The following is a 17,235-nucleotide window of genomic DNA, read 5'->3' on the forward strand; positions in this document are numbered from 1 at the left end:
GTAAATACAGTATGATTAGAGAAAAGAGAAGACAGAAGTTCTGCCCTCAAAGTTTTATATATTAAATAATAATGAATTCCCATTCATTAAAATCTGATCTACCACTTTGAAAACACTGAGTTTAGCCTGAATTTAGGATCTTTCTGCCAATAGACTTACAGATAAACCTAAACACCAAACTCAGAAAATTCAAATGTTTTGACATTCATGTTCTACTGGGGAGTGCTGGGGAGGACAGGTAAGTTCAGTGGGCAAACTGGAGCTAAGAGCTCAGGTCAAATTCACCAACTTGGCCAATTTTCAATCACAGCAGGGCTCCAGGGCCAAAATCTTGCTTCTGAATAGCTAAAATATTGGAATATTTAACCCACTGATAAATATTTCCTGCACTTTACCCAGTTCTGTTTCCATAGCAGCAGCAAAATTCACGTTTAATCAAGCAGGAGCAGTGCCTGCCAATTTCCATGTGGCCTCCTGCAACCTTGTCCTTTTTGTGAACTCTTCTCCATCCTCTTTACTGGAAGCTCTCGTGGTATGGCATGTAAATGCATTTGCCTGGCTACTTCAGAGACTCCTGGAAGCACATGGTGTCCCAAGAGGCTGGGTTATAGGGAAGGAAACATGCCAGTGTGAATCTAGCCAGAGGGTGGGGGGATGAAGAACTACCGCTGTCAGTCCTTGTGCACAGGGAAGGATTTGAGGGAAAAAGAAAAACTAAGCTATCGATACTGCCGTTGGCCAAGGCACAGCTAGCCTGTGACCTCCAGAGCCCTGGGATCTCCAGGCAGGTACTTGGAGATGTAGCCTGATATAGGTTATGCCCTGTATAGATCTCTTGGGAGAGAGCCTGAGGTCTGCTGAGCTCTGAGCAGAGCCAGAGGGAGGGAGGAGAGGAGCCTCCCAGCTTTTCTCCTCCAGTCTGCGGGTGCTTGGCAGAGTAAAAGCAGGAACTTCATTCTAAGCCGTCATTCACCATAAGTAACATTTAATAATAAATAGTCTAAGGGAGAAGGTGGAAGAATTGGTTTCTCAGGAACTGTCCCGGAGCAAGGATGAAATATTAAAGAAACATTTCTAGCTTCAAAAAAAAGTATCCCAGAAGTGTCAGAGAGGAGACATTAGCCCTACACGTTATGTATGTGTGTCAAATAAAAGTACCAAAGCACTTCAGGAAACACCACATGCGTGGTAACATTGCCTACCAAAGCACTTGTTCACTGATGCCCAGAAATGTCTTTTCTGGTTTAAATATTAACTCTCCCATCCAAATTTTTTTCTAATCTTGGTCACTTAATATACCTAAGTCACAGATTAATGAAGTAAGAGATGTCTAAAACTGAGTAGACTGACTAAAATTAGAATCACTCCCTGAAAGTATCACACTATTGGCCTATAATTCACATCATTCTTTTTGCCAACTGTGTGGCAATCATTTTTTATCCATACATATGGAAAATTGTCTATTCAGGACAAGTAGAAAAGTTACAGTAATTATTCAGTCAGTACTGCTGGGTAATTGTATATACATTGTGAGAGAGTAATTCAAAGCTTCTCCTTAAGTAAAAATACTGAGAAGAGAAAAAGCAGCTAAAATTCAGGGGCTGCGACGTAAGATGGGATCTAAGAAATAAGGAAAGGCAACTAGGCAAAGCAGATTTGCCAGGATGTGATGATATTTCAATGTGATGTTTCTGAGGCCCCCAATGGCTCTGGGAGAGGTAGTTTCCCTGAGTTTGATGGACAGAGAGGTGGGATATGAGCAACTTCTACTCTCCACCTTCTGCATGTCCCTTGTGCCTGTTCTCCCACTGCAGGGATAATCAGAAATGTCACCTTGATGGGCATTTCTGGTTTCAGCGGGGGAAGAAGAGTCAAGCTACAAGCACAGCACGTCTGGAAGAAAAATGGAAGTGTGCAACAAGTGCTGTTCACCAGCTGTGCATAAAAAGGAACAGTTTGTCAGATTTTTATATCCACTGGCCCGGTACGTAAATCACGAGCAGCTGATGTTGCAGAGCTGCATTTGAGCCTTCCTGGATCTGCCAAAGGCTGATGGATTAAGAGAAAGTTGTGCTCAGATTGTGTCTACTCAGAGCTGAAGTGCTACCTCAGCTGCTTTTGCACTGGCGATTTTGTATCTCTAAATTAAGCCTCCCTGCTTCCAGTGCACGCTTTCCTCCATATTGCTCATGAGGAAAATCCCAGCCTTCCTCACTTGAAGACAAGAGGTGGGAAGACCTGGCCACAGCGGGAGAGTCAGCCAAGGCATACAACGAGCCATAGGTGCGTGAGCTGAAATTGCCGTGCCCCGTGTACAAAAGGGCAAGTTCTCCTCTCAGAGCATCATGGTATTTCTCTGCGCTCACAGGTTTATAATCTGCAACCCTTGGATGTTCATTCGTAAAGAAGAGGAGTGAGACCAAAAAGGCATTCTCCCACCTAAAATGCTATCTGGCTGCTCATGGCGATGTTAAATGGGCTTCTAACACTACCTAGCTGATCCAATGATGCTCTACAGCCATTTCAGAGGTGCAGGCTAATGGAAAGTAAAGCGTCTGATATGGATTTTTGGAGCAGGATGAAGTGTTTACCTGGTTGAAGGTCATTGCCTCCGCATGGGTTTATTCCATTACTTGCCTGCATTACAAATAGTTGGGAGCAGGAGATGGCAATGGTATCTTTTTGCATAATTCCAGTCTGAAATTCTCCTTCTGGTAGTTTTCTCTTAAAATATATGCATGTGGATCAATTTTCATATCTCCAGCAAGATTAACTGCAGGAACTGCTATCACAGGTTGTGCTCACTTGTGGCCATACTATGCTATGCTAATGTATCACATTATCCTCAAATAATGCTATTCTGAACATGCGTCATAATTTTATCATTGCGAGCCAGAAAACTCAGCCAATTTTCTCCCCTAAAAAGAACCAAGATCAGGGACCTGTAAACTAATTTCTCAAAAATGGTCTCCTATGGTTGGAACAAGTAATGTGTCACCAGCATTCATCACTTCTGCTACGGTATGAAGGAGAAAAGAGAAAGAACAGAAAGAGAAGGAAAGGATTTACAAGCTGAGAATAAATAAAATTATACTTTTTAATTGTACTACGAAACGAAATATAGGTAGCACACCTACGCTGTTGAGTCTGAAGACAGCAACTTCAGGTGTTGCCAAGTAGTTTTAAATATAGCTATGTATATTTAGTACACAAGAGTGAGATCATTATACTTTAACATGTACTTACTGTCTACTTACATTTGCCTTTTTGGAAAAGCATGTCTTGGCAACTTAACCTGTGATATTTATGTATAGCATTTACTTTTATTTAATTATATTTCTACTTATTTATAATACCTATAAGATTTTTGCACCAAAAGGCTGGGCAGTCCACCACCCTTAGTGCTTTCACAGTCCTTAAAGTTCAGGGTCACATATAGGGCTCAACAAGTGCCCAAGCCCCCGTGTCAGCTGTCTGGAGGCCACATGCACCAAACTTGCACCTTAGTGTTGCTGAAACATTATTTGAAGCTTTATGTAGGCAGACAGGTAAAATGGCCAGAGAAGATTGTCAGTGCTGATGTAGGCAGTCATTAGAAAATCTCATTATATTCAGAAGTCTGTACAATGAATCACCTTTCTTCTCCCAGAAAAGTGAAAACCTTAGCTTTAAATGAAATGTTTTCTTCTTCATCTCTCAGGAACTCACTGGGCAGACAGATACCTACTGCTTGTAAGGAAAGAATACCTAGTCTAAAATCTAATCATCTTGTTCAACTTCTTTAATATCATTTTAAAAATATATCTTACAGACTTACTCTATCCAGTCTGGCATCTATTCTGTATTTTCTAGCCTAATATCCTGTATGGGATTCTGATTATTGTGGGGACAGGGAACAAAGAAATGGTGGCCAGGAAGTCATCAGATAGAGCAGCTCTATCCGATTTTTCAGGGGGGGTTTAATGCCATCAGTACTTATGGAACAGTGGAATTATTTGCTGCAAGAAAAGAATCAAAATCATGGTGGTGAGTAAAAATAGATACAGAAGAGGTAGACAAAGACTCTGCAGAGTTGATAAGCTCAGTTTCCCAACAAATCCTTCTGAGCTTGTTTACATTAATGGTTCAAGGTAGATGACCTACCAGGAATGAATTATGCCCATGAGAAAAGTAATACATCTGAATTGCCTAAAACTCCTTGAAGTTTAACTTGTGCACGTGAGTTACTTTTGCACTTGAAGCATTCATCCACATGAATCGCTACTTTATAATTGTTGGATAACTTGATTTCTTTTAAAAGATTTGAGTGCTGTGCTGTCCTCTAACCATTAACAATTTCCTACTATGAATTTCATAAAATCCAACTCTTATTTACCTAGCAGTTTTCATCACTAGATCTCAGAGTGCATTATGAAAAAGTAAGTAACAATATACCCATTTTGCAGATGAAGAAACTGAGGTTCAGTGAATTATAACAGGATCTCATGGCAGGGTAGTAAAACTGGCTGGTGGTCACCTATGTCCCAATGGACATACTTCTTTCTGCTCACTTTAGATAGAGCAATGTCCTGTAGTGAAGCTGTAAGTTTGTATGACTATATTACCTTCTTTAAGATGCAATGATTAAACCAATAGAGGCAGACAGACAACATCTCTAGCATTCACCATGGGAAGTGGAAAATCAAGAGAGTGAGAATTTGTTAAGCACCACTCAATATTTTCAAAAGCAGTGACCAAGATCAAAGCCTTCTTTGATCTTGTTTTAATCAAAATACTGCCATCAACTGCTAATTTAGCCTCAAGATGGGGTTTTTTGTTTGTTTGTTGGGGGGGTGGTGGTGTTTGGTTTGGTTTTTTTTCCTTTGTCTTGTCACTGTCTATCATGCTATTCCTAGTCATGTTGAATTTCCCTGGAGGACTTGTAGATATTTTGGTTTTGCTTACCCAATACCCACTTCATGATCAGCAATTCTGTCCATGAGAACTGAGTTGTTTTGACTCTAAATATTTGTTTTGGATGATCCGTGATCGTCTCGTTGGGGAGATTTTTTACTCCTTCAAACCGATCTGAAGCATTCACTACTAACAGTCCGAGGAAGATTGTGAAAGAAACTGCATGTGCCACAAACTTCATGAAAGGACTTCGGAGGGTCCGTCCCAACTGCAAAGAAACATACACAAGACATAAGATTTTTTTCCCTTATCCACCTCCTGGAAGGTTTTTTTCCTATAAAAGTTTGAACCATTTGCCCAAGGTGAAAAGGATTTGGAAATGAATTCTAGATCTTGAACTAAATGGTGTTTAGATTTGTTCAAGTTGTTCTTTGCTATTACTAGACATTATGCATTGCAGTTCAAATTATGCCCTTTGGATAATTTTCTATGCATGGCAGTATCTCATATTGCTCCTTTATACCCACGTATAGTATTTAATTGTCCTGGCCATATGGTAAGTGGAAAATGAAGAGACAGGACATTTATATGAGACATGTTTATGTGTATATGTGTTATATGAATGTACTTGTGTGTGTCAATATAAATCCTAATGATGGGCCCACTTCTTGTCCTTACATCATTGTTATATATTAGAATCTTTTATTAATGCTGAATTCTTAGTTCATTAATGATGTGTAGGAAATAGCCTTCCATTTAAAGATTCTTTAGTAATGCTTTTAATATGCTTTGGTATGATAGTCTTCCCTCATAATTACTACAAAAGCTGGAGATTCACCCCCCAGAACACAAGGATTTATTTCAAGACATTAAGCCAAGAATCAGAGCAACAGATCTCTTCACTATAGATAATATTTGTTCCATTCTCCTTGAAAAGCTTTCTTTGTTAATTAATTTAAATAACACTTTTTTCATTTTACATTTTCTGTGATCTAAGACAACATTACTCCAGAAAGATGTCATAGTAAAAGCATTTTTAGGAGTGCAAGGACCGAAGCCTGCGGTGTTGGACACAATGGACAGCAATGGAAGTGCTGGCCTGTATGTGCCCTTTCCAACCCCCCCGAAAGCAAATGGGATTTTTTTTGCAGTATATTGCTCCTTGATTCATTTCCCTTGATGACAAGGTATACTCAAAATTTTCTTAGTATCTGACTTGATCATAAAACTTCATAGGAAATATGAAAAAGGACTGAAAAAGGAAATTCCTTGTTTTCCTCCTTATTTCCAATAGCAGCTTTGTTCAAAGGAGCCCAGGGCTCTCGTCATTGCAGAGCAGGAAATATTTTAAAAACTGGGCTCTTTAGGTTTAGCAGAAATTTAAAGGAAGCCTTATGATTCTGGTTCTTATTTCTTCTTCTTCTCTGAATTTTTAAAATGTAAAATAAATCTTTTATGAAGTTGACAGAATAGTAAATCCTATTGGAAAATTTGCATGTTTCTAAATGCCAGAAAGACTTTCCAATAAAGAAAATGAAAAAAAATATCTGCTCTATCTATCTCCAAGCCCTTATTATCATGCCTGCTTTTTTCTGAGGTCAATAATGATGTGTTTCAGTGGGTAGATATTGCACTGAATCGAACCCCAAGTTTCTTTAATCTTGTGTAGGAATATTATGGCAGATGTAGGAGTAAATGAAGTGTGTTAAAACCAGTCCCAACGCTTGTGATGGTGGTTCACTCCTCTGCTGTAAACCTTGGTGTAGTGTTAGTTCTCAACAGCTTTTTATGACTGGCATTGGGTAGATTTACACTTTGTAGCAGAATTTATATTTCCAGCACAGAGCTGATGGGGTGATGGGATATGTTTGAACAATGTCCCATACAGTAATAATCTCTGATGTTTTCCTTGTACCACTTATCTGAGAGAGCTCAAATTGCAAGAGTGAAGTGGAACAACAACTATGGGTACATGGGGCCTTCCCAACAAAGCTTTTTAAAAGTGCATTTGCAATCTCTACAAGACTCATTTCTACCCTGATTTCACTAAAAGAGAAAAAACACTTTCTATTGAACCCTGAGTTGTCTCCAAATAATTAGACTTTTTCTGCTATCTATAGAAACTTAAAAGAGACCTGAGATTAAAGTAGCACAGCCTCGGTTATCAGAGAAATAATCCCATGTATTACAGAACCAAATGAATTCTGTGGGTAATTTCACTTAGTTCTCTACTGATTTAACAAAAGTCTGCATTTAGTCAGTGTTACATCAGCATTTCATCCCCTCTATTACTGCAGAAAGCTTACAATTTTTTTCTTGAGCTGATGCTTTTCGTATCTTCTCAGAAATCTGATTTTTAGCTAAGAGCTACAGGAGGTGAAAGTGTTGACTAGAATATTCTGTAAAAAATCAATGAAGCATTAATTTCTCCAGCCAGCCTAATGCTTTATAACAGTAAGATACATTTTTCAAGCAACATGATAAAGTTAAACTCAAGGTGTGTAACTACTTGGATGTATCAATTTCTCAATTACTTTTTAAAATGAAAATATCATCTTTCATCAAATCAGGATTGCAAGGAAGTGCCTGGCTCTCACTATTAAGACAGAGACACTGACAGTGTGTAGATACAAAGGTTCATTCTTAAGAGAATAGCTCATTTCATGACTTAGTATCCTATCTGTATTACAGGAAAATAATGAAACATGCAGACGTGTCAAAATGAAAACATATAAAATGTGATACTGAAACAAAGTTTTCCAAGTGCAAATTAATCTCTAAGAGACAGGAACAAAGAAAGATAGAAACATCATCAAGAAAAAAGCCATTACTACTTTCAGTACTATGCTCATGGCAGAAGCATGAAGAATATGGTTGTAGAAATTTTATGTAGCTTACCAGGGGAGGAAAAGACCTAGAGTAAAAAGGTATAGGTACAGCTTTAGGTGGAGTGAACCGTTAAAGTTCCAGTGCTTAAATGGATGCTGAGTCTGTCTCAGCGGGAGTTACAGTCCATAAATCCCCAGCATGGCTACGTGAAAGCCAGAGAACAACCCAGGCAATGAGAGCTGTGTATAAATGATCTCTGTTAGTGTTGTAATATCTGAATGTGCACTTCAACCGACCCGAGAAGGAAGAAAATACCTCTTGAAGTTCTGCAAGCAGTCCAAACAGTCCTGTTTGCTCTTGTCATTATATTTTTGGACAGCAGACTGTGCAATTTTTCCATTCTATCTCTTATCTTCTCTTTTGATCACCGGTGAAATAAGTTTTGGACACCAACATATAAAGCAACGGTTCGTTTCAGTGTCATGGCGTGACTTCCATGAGATGGATGAGTCAACACAGATATTTCAGGATAGGATGGGCTTACACTCCGTGGATTTTGTCAACAGTTTCTGCATCCAGAGGTGAATGAACAACTTGCACTAAAATTGGTTTTAATAAAGACAGCCCTGTGCAACTGAATGCAAAAGAAGACTAAAGAGTTCAGTTGCAAACTCCAGTTAATACTATTTACCAAATTTTCAAGGCTGGTATTTGACACGGTATATTCTAACCCCAGAAAGCTTTATTAAAGAAAATCTTCTATTAGAGAGTAAAGGCTTGAAAACATATTCCTTGCCAAGATACATCAATGAAGGAATTATTCTGAGATATGAATTACTCTATTACCCTATGTGAAACTGCAGAATTTGACCGATACATCTTAAGAATGTGATACACAGTAGTATTGGTCAGGATAGCTCCCATAAGAAGTATGCCACACTGCAGAGATTTCCTTCATTTTTCTCACTGTCTTAGTCCAGAAATGAGTCACTGACTCATGGCTGTGTATCCATGTGGCTTTTAAGACAGGCCTGATTTGATTTAAGTTAAATATCTTAGCTGATTGTTACTATGGAAAAATTATTTCATTACCCAGTTGTGTAACATCAAGATTGTTTCCATGACTTAAAACCAAACAAAACACTTGTAAAATTGACCAGGACAAAACCGGGCTGCTCAGAGCATCACACGCAAATCGTCTGTTAAGGTCAGCATCCTTTCAGCGGATATGCTGCCTATGTAGAATTGTCTGCAATAACACTGTGAGAGGACACACGGCTCATGTATCAACCCTCAGCCTTTGAACCGAATAATGATGATTTTGGGTGAGGTACCAATTCAGGGGAAAATGCCTTCATTATTCAGTTATTTCTATCACAGGCCCCAATCAAAAATCAAGACTACATTGTTCTGATCAACGCAAATGCATGCATTAAAAGACAATTCCTGCCTGAAAGAACTTTCAATTTGACTTTATGATAGAGGGTTACATATGGTTTTTCATAGTCTAAAGTGGGGTGAAAAGAAAGGGACATTTTAAAATGAGAATGCACGAAAGGTTTGGTGTAATGAAATCACAGTCGATGAAAAGGTAAGTAAGTCCCCCTCCCTCCATTTTTTTCTGATTTTAATACACCTACCTCAAGAAATTAAAACCAAATAACATTCTCAATCATTTCTTACTTCTGCTGTAAAACTGATTTATTTTGAATTTTTTGCCTCAGTTTTTTTCCCCTTAGTTTTTATGCTTTTCATTTCAATTCTCCACTTATTTCTAGTCTAATTGTTCTCCCCATCTATAGCTATGTTCAAATGCAACCTCTGTAATCCTGAGAATACACCACAAATGTTGCTGTTGGCTGGTGTGCCAACTCCCAGCACATTCAACAGAGGTGAAGGAAATTAAACAGCTTCATAAATCCCTGCTAGACTGAGGTCTGACATAACGGAATCGACATGGAAATTCTACATACGAATTCCCTCTACGACCTAACCAAAACCACCCACAACACAGCCCGGCTTTCACACGCACTTCTCTGCGTGAAACTCCTGAGTCCTGTCCAGTATTCATAAAAGCTGTGGGGCTTTGTGTTGATACAAACCTTGAGAAAATGAAGTAACACTCTTAATTATTCTAAGAGAAAGTACTTGGAGGTATTTTGGAGAACACCAAGCCTTAAACATGTTTTATTACCTCAGATGTTCTGGAAAACTGTTTTCAAAAGGTTTGTCTGATCGCACTAACATAAATCTTTTCAAATTATAGTCTTTCCTTAATACCCATTCATGGATCTATAATTTCTCGGGCTTGACAAATTTAGAAAGGATTCCTCACTGGCTTTCAAAGGAAATGGGAGAAGATGCTTTCAAGACTGAATACACTACCAGCACCAAGGGTCATTTTGATCAAATTTAATTACCTCTGATAAGCCTCCTGCTGAAGACCTCTACCTCGTAATGGATGATGTTGTTGGCTATTGCTGAATGTGAAATGATCTTCTCCCCTGCCATCCCTTTCTTCTGTGGCAAGAGTAGTGAAAAAGCTATTTATCACTCAGCCACACACCTACTTATCTCCACTTGTTTGAGCAGACCCTTTCAGGATGGAAGCCTCACTACAGATTTCATACCACAGACAACTCAAGCTTTTACCTAAGCTAATGGTTGGCTCTGGTCCTTTGACCTCGAGGTCTCGGCAAAACTCTCTTGCTCCGTCTGATGCTGTGAGACATAGCACAGCTGTATTTAGGTACACTGCAGTTTTCCAAGTTTCATCATCATTTCCCTCAAAACCATAAAGGTTGTATGATTAAGACTAGTCTTCTGTGCAGCACTAAGCAGTCCCCTGGGGCTTGCCAGAGTTTCAGGCACCTGTGCCATAATAATGTTCCACTAACTAAAAATACAAGATCAGAAAGAAGGAAAGGGAAGAAAAGAGCCCTGAAGAAGGGAGGAACCTCCAATAAAAAGTACAGAAAAGGAACGAGAGTTTAAACATCAGAGTTAACTAAAAGGGCAACAAAGCTCTGCTGTTTTAGTTATTTGCCATTTTGTAGCTTCTTCTACTCTTTCTTCACCCCACCCCCCATGTCGTTATCTCCTATCCATTTCTTGTCCCTTTTCTTTTCTTGTCACCCGCTGTCTCAGCCTCTTCTGCTACCACCCCACCTTTTTTACCTGGAAAGATGATCCTAAAACCATGCCCAATAGCTCCGTTTGTGTATATCAAGCAACACCTCAAGCTTGCTCTCCTTTGGGGCAATCTTAAACGATAGCACGAATCACTTCCCAACAGCATTACAGAAAAATACGTTACTTCATTCCAGGGCCTGGATAGAAATGACCATAAAAACCATGCACCTTACTGAGTTTGTACCTTGCTGCAGGGAGCGATCCAGTAGGCTATGGCGAGGAAGGGCAGGCCAATGGAGACCCCAAAGACAGCCAAGAACTTCACAGCTATAGATTGCTGCCGTAAGCCTGAGAGGTTTTCGTACCACATGGTGAGCAATTGCTGCTGGCAGTTGGGGTGAGCGACAAACTGTAAGAGAAAGAGAAATAAAAGTATCAGTAGCACTGTCTGAAGAGGACGAGGTTTCAGTGAATAACCTGCTGAACTTGCCAGGGGAACAAGACAGGGCACGTCTTTGTTGTCCAACATTGCTTATGGTGTCGCAAACAGAAAACTGCAAACCAGGCACTCAAAATCCCCAGGTACTGGCAAAACGTGTTTCACTTCTGCTTCTTGTCTTCTCTTGGTAAAAGTTTTGCTAGACAGCAGACCGTCTGGGCCAAAACCCAACATCCACCAGCGGCCAGCACTGACAAAGTGCCTCTGTGGGCAAGTTACCTTTTGAGGTAAGACGGTCTACATTGAGATTCAGAAAAGAAAGAGAGGCACTTTGATGTCAAGCTGAAAAAAGCCCCTCTGATAACTTGCTAAAGACATAGGGCATTGAAATAGTAGCTCAACACAGCACTAGTGTGATATTGTTCTATTCACTGCATATGGACCCAAAGAGAACCATTCTGCATAGTTCTCCTTCTCCTGTTAACTATAAGAGGTCTGGCTGGTATTTTGCTACTTTAAATGCTATATCTCAGAGAACCCTTCAAAAAATGACAGCTCATTCTTCACTGATCAGACAAAAAAGACAAATTTAAAAGCTGAAGGAAAAGCCGCGGTGCTCTGGTACAGAAAGTACATGTTTTGTATTTGTAACTGAGACTCTTCTTCAGTTTATTGTTCAGAGGAAAAAGAAAAGGCAAGCAGCAGACAACTGAAAAGGGCAATTTCTTAATGGTAAAATTACAGCACCACTGGGTCTCACAGAAGAGTTTTATAATAAAAGATTAAACTTCTTTATTTCATATTGTTCTTCAGGGTGATTGAATTTAGAATGTGACTGTCTTTAATCACAAAGGAAGATAATTAAAAGGCAAAATAACTGAAAGAAAAGATGAAAAATAAATATGTTGCTAATGCAGCTGATTGCATTAGCAAACCTGAGTGTTTCATTTATGAGTTTTGTGGCTGAATAAATGTTCTTAGGAGGGAAATGTAAACCCCTCCGCTATTTCAAAAAGCAGAACTTTCTGGAGATGAGGGGGAGGATGAAGGGGGGAGAGAAAGAGAGGAGGAAAGCAGAGGTTACCAGGGGACTTGGTGGCTGCTGGGGTCCCTGCCTGGCGGGGGGGACATGAACCATGTCTGGCAGCTGCCCCATTGCCCTGCTTCAGCCCTTTAAGTTGCAACCACCTGGGGGGATTTCAGCTGTAGTCTGTAGTTTTATTGGGACTGAAAAGTAGAGGAAATTCTAACTGTGCTTTCATCTTCACTGTCTATGAAACGATGATCAAATCGGGACTTTAATGGACTCTTTTCTAGATGTTTGCATAATAACAAAACCGTTACTATGAGTTTAAATGATTGGTTCATTGCTAGTGCAGAATGAAATACACTTGCACAGTAATTAGGATTGCCATGGAATAGAGCATTTCCTTCTTTAACAGCACATTAGCAGCTATTTAAAATGTGCTTCTTCAGATGAATTAGGCTCTGGGGTCTGCATTTCTCAAAAAGAAAAAAGTAGGAAATAAGACTTTACCCCTTCCACTGAATAAATCAGAGTGAAGGAATTTGATAGGTACTTTTAACCTCTTCTGTCTGTAGAATTTTTTCCTGGAAATATTAACATTTTAATATGCTTTCTTTTAAGCTGCTTTCAAAAAAAGAAATGTTTCAAAGAAGATCATCTATAAATCATCAGTCCTAGTGCTTCTGAGCATTTAAAGTTTAAGGTTAAGGTGATGACAGCAGTATTGCAAGGAGGCATTTCCTAACGCCCAGTGTTTATGCTTGCGCTAATGCTGCTAGGGCTTATTATCTTTCTGGCAAATGGACAGAAAGATGAAGTGGAAGGAAGCTAGAGAGAGAATTGATTCCCTTTGTAAATTTTATTTTTCTGATATGATGAATTCAACAGCAATCGCAGCAACTCATGGAAAAGAAAATTACAGTGGTTGATGTACAGACTTCTGAGATGAGGGGCCAAAGCAACAGCCAGGCTTCCTCCTGCTCTTGGAATTGTTCACTGCATTATGAGAATTGATTCAGATGAAGAAATGCAGTTGTCCTTGGCAATGAGACAGTCAGAGACTTTTGCTGGTTGGCATTTCAGAGAATTCATCAGACATTTTAATCTGTTCATTTTTTCACTCTGTCTGGAACAGCTACAATGAAAATACAAATATGGGAAAATTGAGAAGGAATTGCCATAAAACCCAGTCCATTGGAACAATTTATTTTGTACAAGGCAATAAAGATGGGCAGCATGCCACAGGGCCTTGATGGTGTTCATCTTACTCTGATTATTACAAAAATGAGGGGAAAATAAGATGAGGATAAGAAAGATCAGAGCATGAATGAGTTTTGATCTGTTATTTGCTTATAGCAAGCAGTAGAGTTTTCCATTATGTTTGATCCATCAGATATTAATGAAATACACAGTCACCCGTGGACAATGCCAAACCTTTATCAAAATTTCGGAAGTTGATCTTAGATCTCATCAGTGACATTACAGACCCAGTTAACTTTCTCTCTTCTCTGGGAATGGGCACTGACACCAAGTTAAAGATCACACTAATGCTTTGCTTAGTGTTGTAGGCACAGAAAAGAACAGAGTTTGAGACAAAAGCTTCAAACCAGAATGCTTCAAAGCATAATGAAAAATGGTGTTACAGTATATTGAATTTCAGAGGCTTAAATGCTGCAATGCTTTTTCAAAATTCCCATTAAATGCTATTTCCCTTTCTTCAGTGCTGGAAAATGAGGCTAGGAGGCTTTTAGGAGCAAACTGTGACTGCTCCTGTGCTGCATCCCAGAAGAAGAGAAAGGCAGAAAGCATTGCAACAAGACCAGCGTGGCTGGGGTTGTGCAGAAGGGCAAGATATCGCTGATTGAAATGGAAGCCCTGGCAGTGAAGGGGATTGCATAGGTCCAAAAAAAGCCATTTAAAAGCATTAAGTGCTTTATCTTACAGGCAGAGCAAGTCCCCTCCAAGCTGATAAAGTAATGCATCGGGATCTGGGAGTTCAAGCAAAATGTTTTCCAATGCTTCTGCATTCACAAACCACAGTGGGAGTTTTTCTGGTCCCATGGCACAGGGACCCCAGTAGATTGTGGTGGTTTTTTCTTATACCATGCATACCTCTCTGATTTAGGAAGAAAATTGTACTTCCCTCCAGCCTATCAGTTACACATTTCTTTAAGTTTATAAATGGCTAAAAAAAATTAATGAAATCACACATTAATCTGAAGAGGCAGCTCAAGCTGCCAAAGTGGCATTTTTGAGAGCCACTGAAAGACACAAGAAAGTATTGACACCTCTAAAAGGCACTGTTGGGTGCTACAGGGGATTAAATGAGTGAGATGAGTATTTATCTAGAATATGGAAAAATCTCTCGAAGCTTTCAGTGGGAATTGAAAGGGCCCAAAGGAACTGTTTTACACATAGAAATAAAGAGAATGTTTTAGACTCCATTGCGGATACCACATTGAAAGATAACTTTTCCACATTGCTATCTAATTTGATGTATGACAGCTCTTTCTCGTAGCTTATCATGTATATGCATTGTGGGAAAGCACTTTACAGCTCTCATGACAGAGGGAGATTTTTTCCTCAGCATACTTGTTTAAAAATGCATGAGTTTCACTAGGCAGACAATAAAATGCCTTTATATCTCTATAACTGTATAGGAAGTTACTTCCCATAGAAAACACTGCAACAAAGAGACTTTCATTTTTTATTTTCTATTATACTGGACACAGAGAGTCTGTGATGAGGACCCTGGTCACTTCTGCTGTTCAGTACTAGCACTGTAGTTGCCTAAGCTGTCAGTGGTGATGCACTGTTTAAACCTAAACCCTCTATCCAAAACACCCCATGGTCCCTACCTGAAGGGCATCTCTCTTATCCTGTGGCATATAACAGAGAAGCTACAGCCAGGTGACAAAAACCCAGGAAATTCTTGAGTGTCAGACAATGCTCACACATCAAACAGGAAAAAAAAAAAAAAAAGGAAAAATTTATCTCTCTTGGACAGAAAAATGCTGTCAGCAGAAATAAGGAAACTTATGGCAAGACAGGTAAAAGGCAGAGGTCAGCCTCAGATGATTGGAATTAATCGTGCAGAAAAAACCCCAGTATCTCTTTTATTACTGAAATAATTCTAATTCCCTTACGAGTACAGAAATCTACCACTGAGGCAAAAGAATTAACTACTCGGACAGAATCGTCTTGCTTTGCTAATGCACTCTCTGCTATATAGCCAGGGGCTGAGGTAGGAAGGAAAAACTCATCAGTGAAACAGTGAAAACACTTTAAAAACCTGCATGTCAGAGCTACCAACGTAAACCTGTGACTTTAATGCCCTGCTTTCACGGAGATACTCCTGTTGTGGCCTCTCCAGCTCGCCCCTTCGCTGTAAGCTTTATAACAAACAGTGGCAAACCTCAGCAAACAAAAGCTGCAGTTCAGGTGAGCAGCGGTGTGTTTAATCAGCGAGTGAGAGCTAGAAAAGGCTCTGCATAAATAGATTTTCAGGAGAACATTGGTAATGTCAAGAGACACTGGCAGGGGCAGGGATGAGCCATTTTTCTTTCCATCATGTAGCTGTGTTCATGTCCTTCGAACAACCTTTCTGAGTTCATTATTAAACATTTGTCTTTTGATGTAGCTCATCACTTCTGCAAGCCTACATTGATTAACACATTTTAGGCTGCAGCACCTGCTCACAGGAACCCCTGGTCGGGTGCGTAATGCTTCAAATGCCAGAGATCCTAGCGAAAATGCCGAAACCGTTTTGATGACTCATTTGAGTCAATCGTCTCCCCATGCCTCTGAATTACAAGGGAAAATGAGGGGAGCGTTAAATGGATTGTGTACATGGCTTTTCCCATTTTGCCAGGGCTCTCACCAGGGAGCGGAGGAGCAGTGCTCCTGCAGGGATCCGCACTTTGGAAAAATCCAGGTGGGATCTGAACCACACACATTGTGTGCTCTGAAAGGATGAAAGTACATAAGTATTATTAAGAAGACTTCATGATACACCTCTCGGACAAACACAACTTGAGCTGAGCTTGCTGTGTTGGTGTTGCCAGTCCTGGTTTGGAAGGCGAGTTGGCATTTGCTGGGCAGCGCTGTTGTCCTTTCCAGATGGAAAGCTGGGCTTGCCCATCTCCACTTTTGGGTAGGTAACGTCATGTTTCTCCCAGCGAAACCTTCATTAAAGGAGATGCGAAATCACCCTTTTTCAGTGGGTTGCTGAAGATGCTGTGGGAGTATCAGCAAACATCCGCAGGGGTGGAAGAAACTCAGGGAAAGGTTGAAGCAGGATATTACTGCTCTTCCCCTGAAGGGTAAAAAATATACTGCCATTTCACCAAAGAGGATGAGAAGAATTAAAGGGTAAATGTATGACCATGTGCTCACGACAGAAAAAAAAAAAGGCAATGAAAATATTAAAACAAAACATAATTTCTTTGCTTTTAAACCACTTCTCACTTTGGAAGATTCCTTTAATATTTTAAGCATTTGTAAGACTCAAAGCCTAAATAATGAGTCTGGATTTACACTGAATAAAATACTTTTCTTGAACTGAAACATACTTTTTTGGGAAAAAAACCCTAAACTTGAAAAAAAAAAAGTGGAAAATGGGTTGGAACAGGTTTTGATCCAGGAAAAAACCCCACCTACTTGCAGAGTCATTTCACCCAAAGCAGAGCAGGAGACAGCAGAGCTCAGTGGAAATTACTGAAGCTTGCTAGGAAATACACAGTACAAGAAAAGGCCAAGATATGCATATGCCTTTTCTTATCTTCACCTTGTACTCTTCTGTGAACCTCCAAGTGAACAAAGAGCCCTTGTTTTGAAGAAACTATTCTGAGACACCTTAACAGAAGCAGATGGGATATAATATATTTCATGATCCAGAGAGTGGAAAAAAAAATCT

General features: G+C 39.7%; 1 protein-coding gene across 1 annotated transcript in view; it reads right to left on the reverse strand.

Annotated features, from left to right (window-relative positions):
- Nucleotides 1–17,235, reverse strand: part of TRPC7 (transient receptor potential cation channel subfamily C member 7) — a 197,330-nt gene that overhangs the window by 21,099 nt on the left and 158,996 nt on the right. The window contains exons 5-6 of the mRNA XM_075057097.1: nucleotides 11,099–11,263; nucleotides 4,945–5,161 (exon numbers count right to left, since the gene is read on the reverse strand). Coding sequence (XP_074913198.1) covers nucleotides 4,945–5,161; nucleotides 11,099–11,263 — 382 coding nt within the window. The remainder of the gene's footprint in view (nucleotides 1–4,944; nucleotides 5,162–11,098; nucleotides 11,264–17,235) is intronic.

This window comes from Buteo buteo, chromosome 24 (assembly GCF_964188355.1).
Source record: "Buteo buteo chromosome 24, bButBut1.hap1.1, whole genome shotgun sequence".
NCBI lineage: Eukaryota > Metazoa > Chordata > Aves > Accipitriformes > Accipitridae > Buteo > Buteo buteo.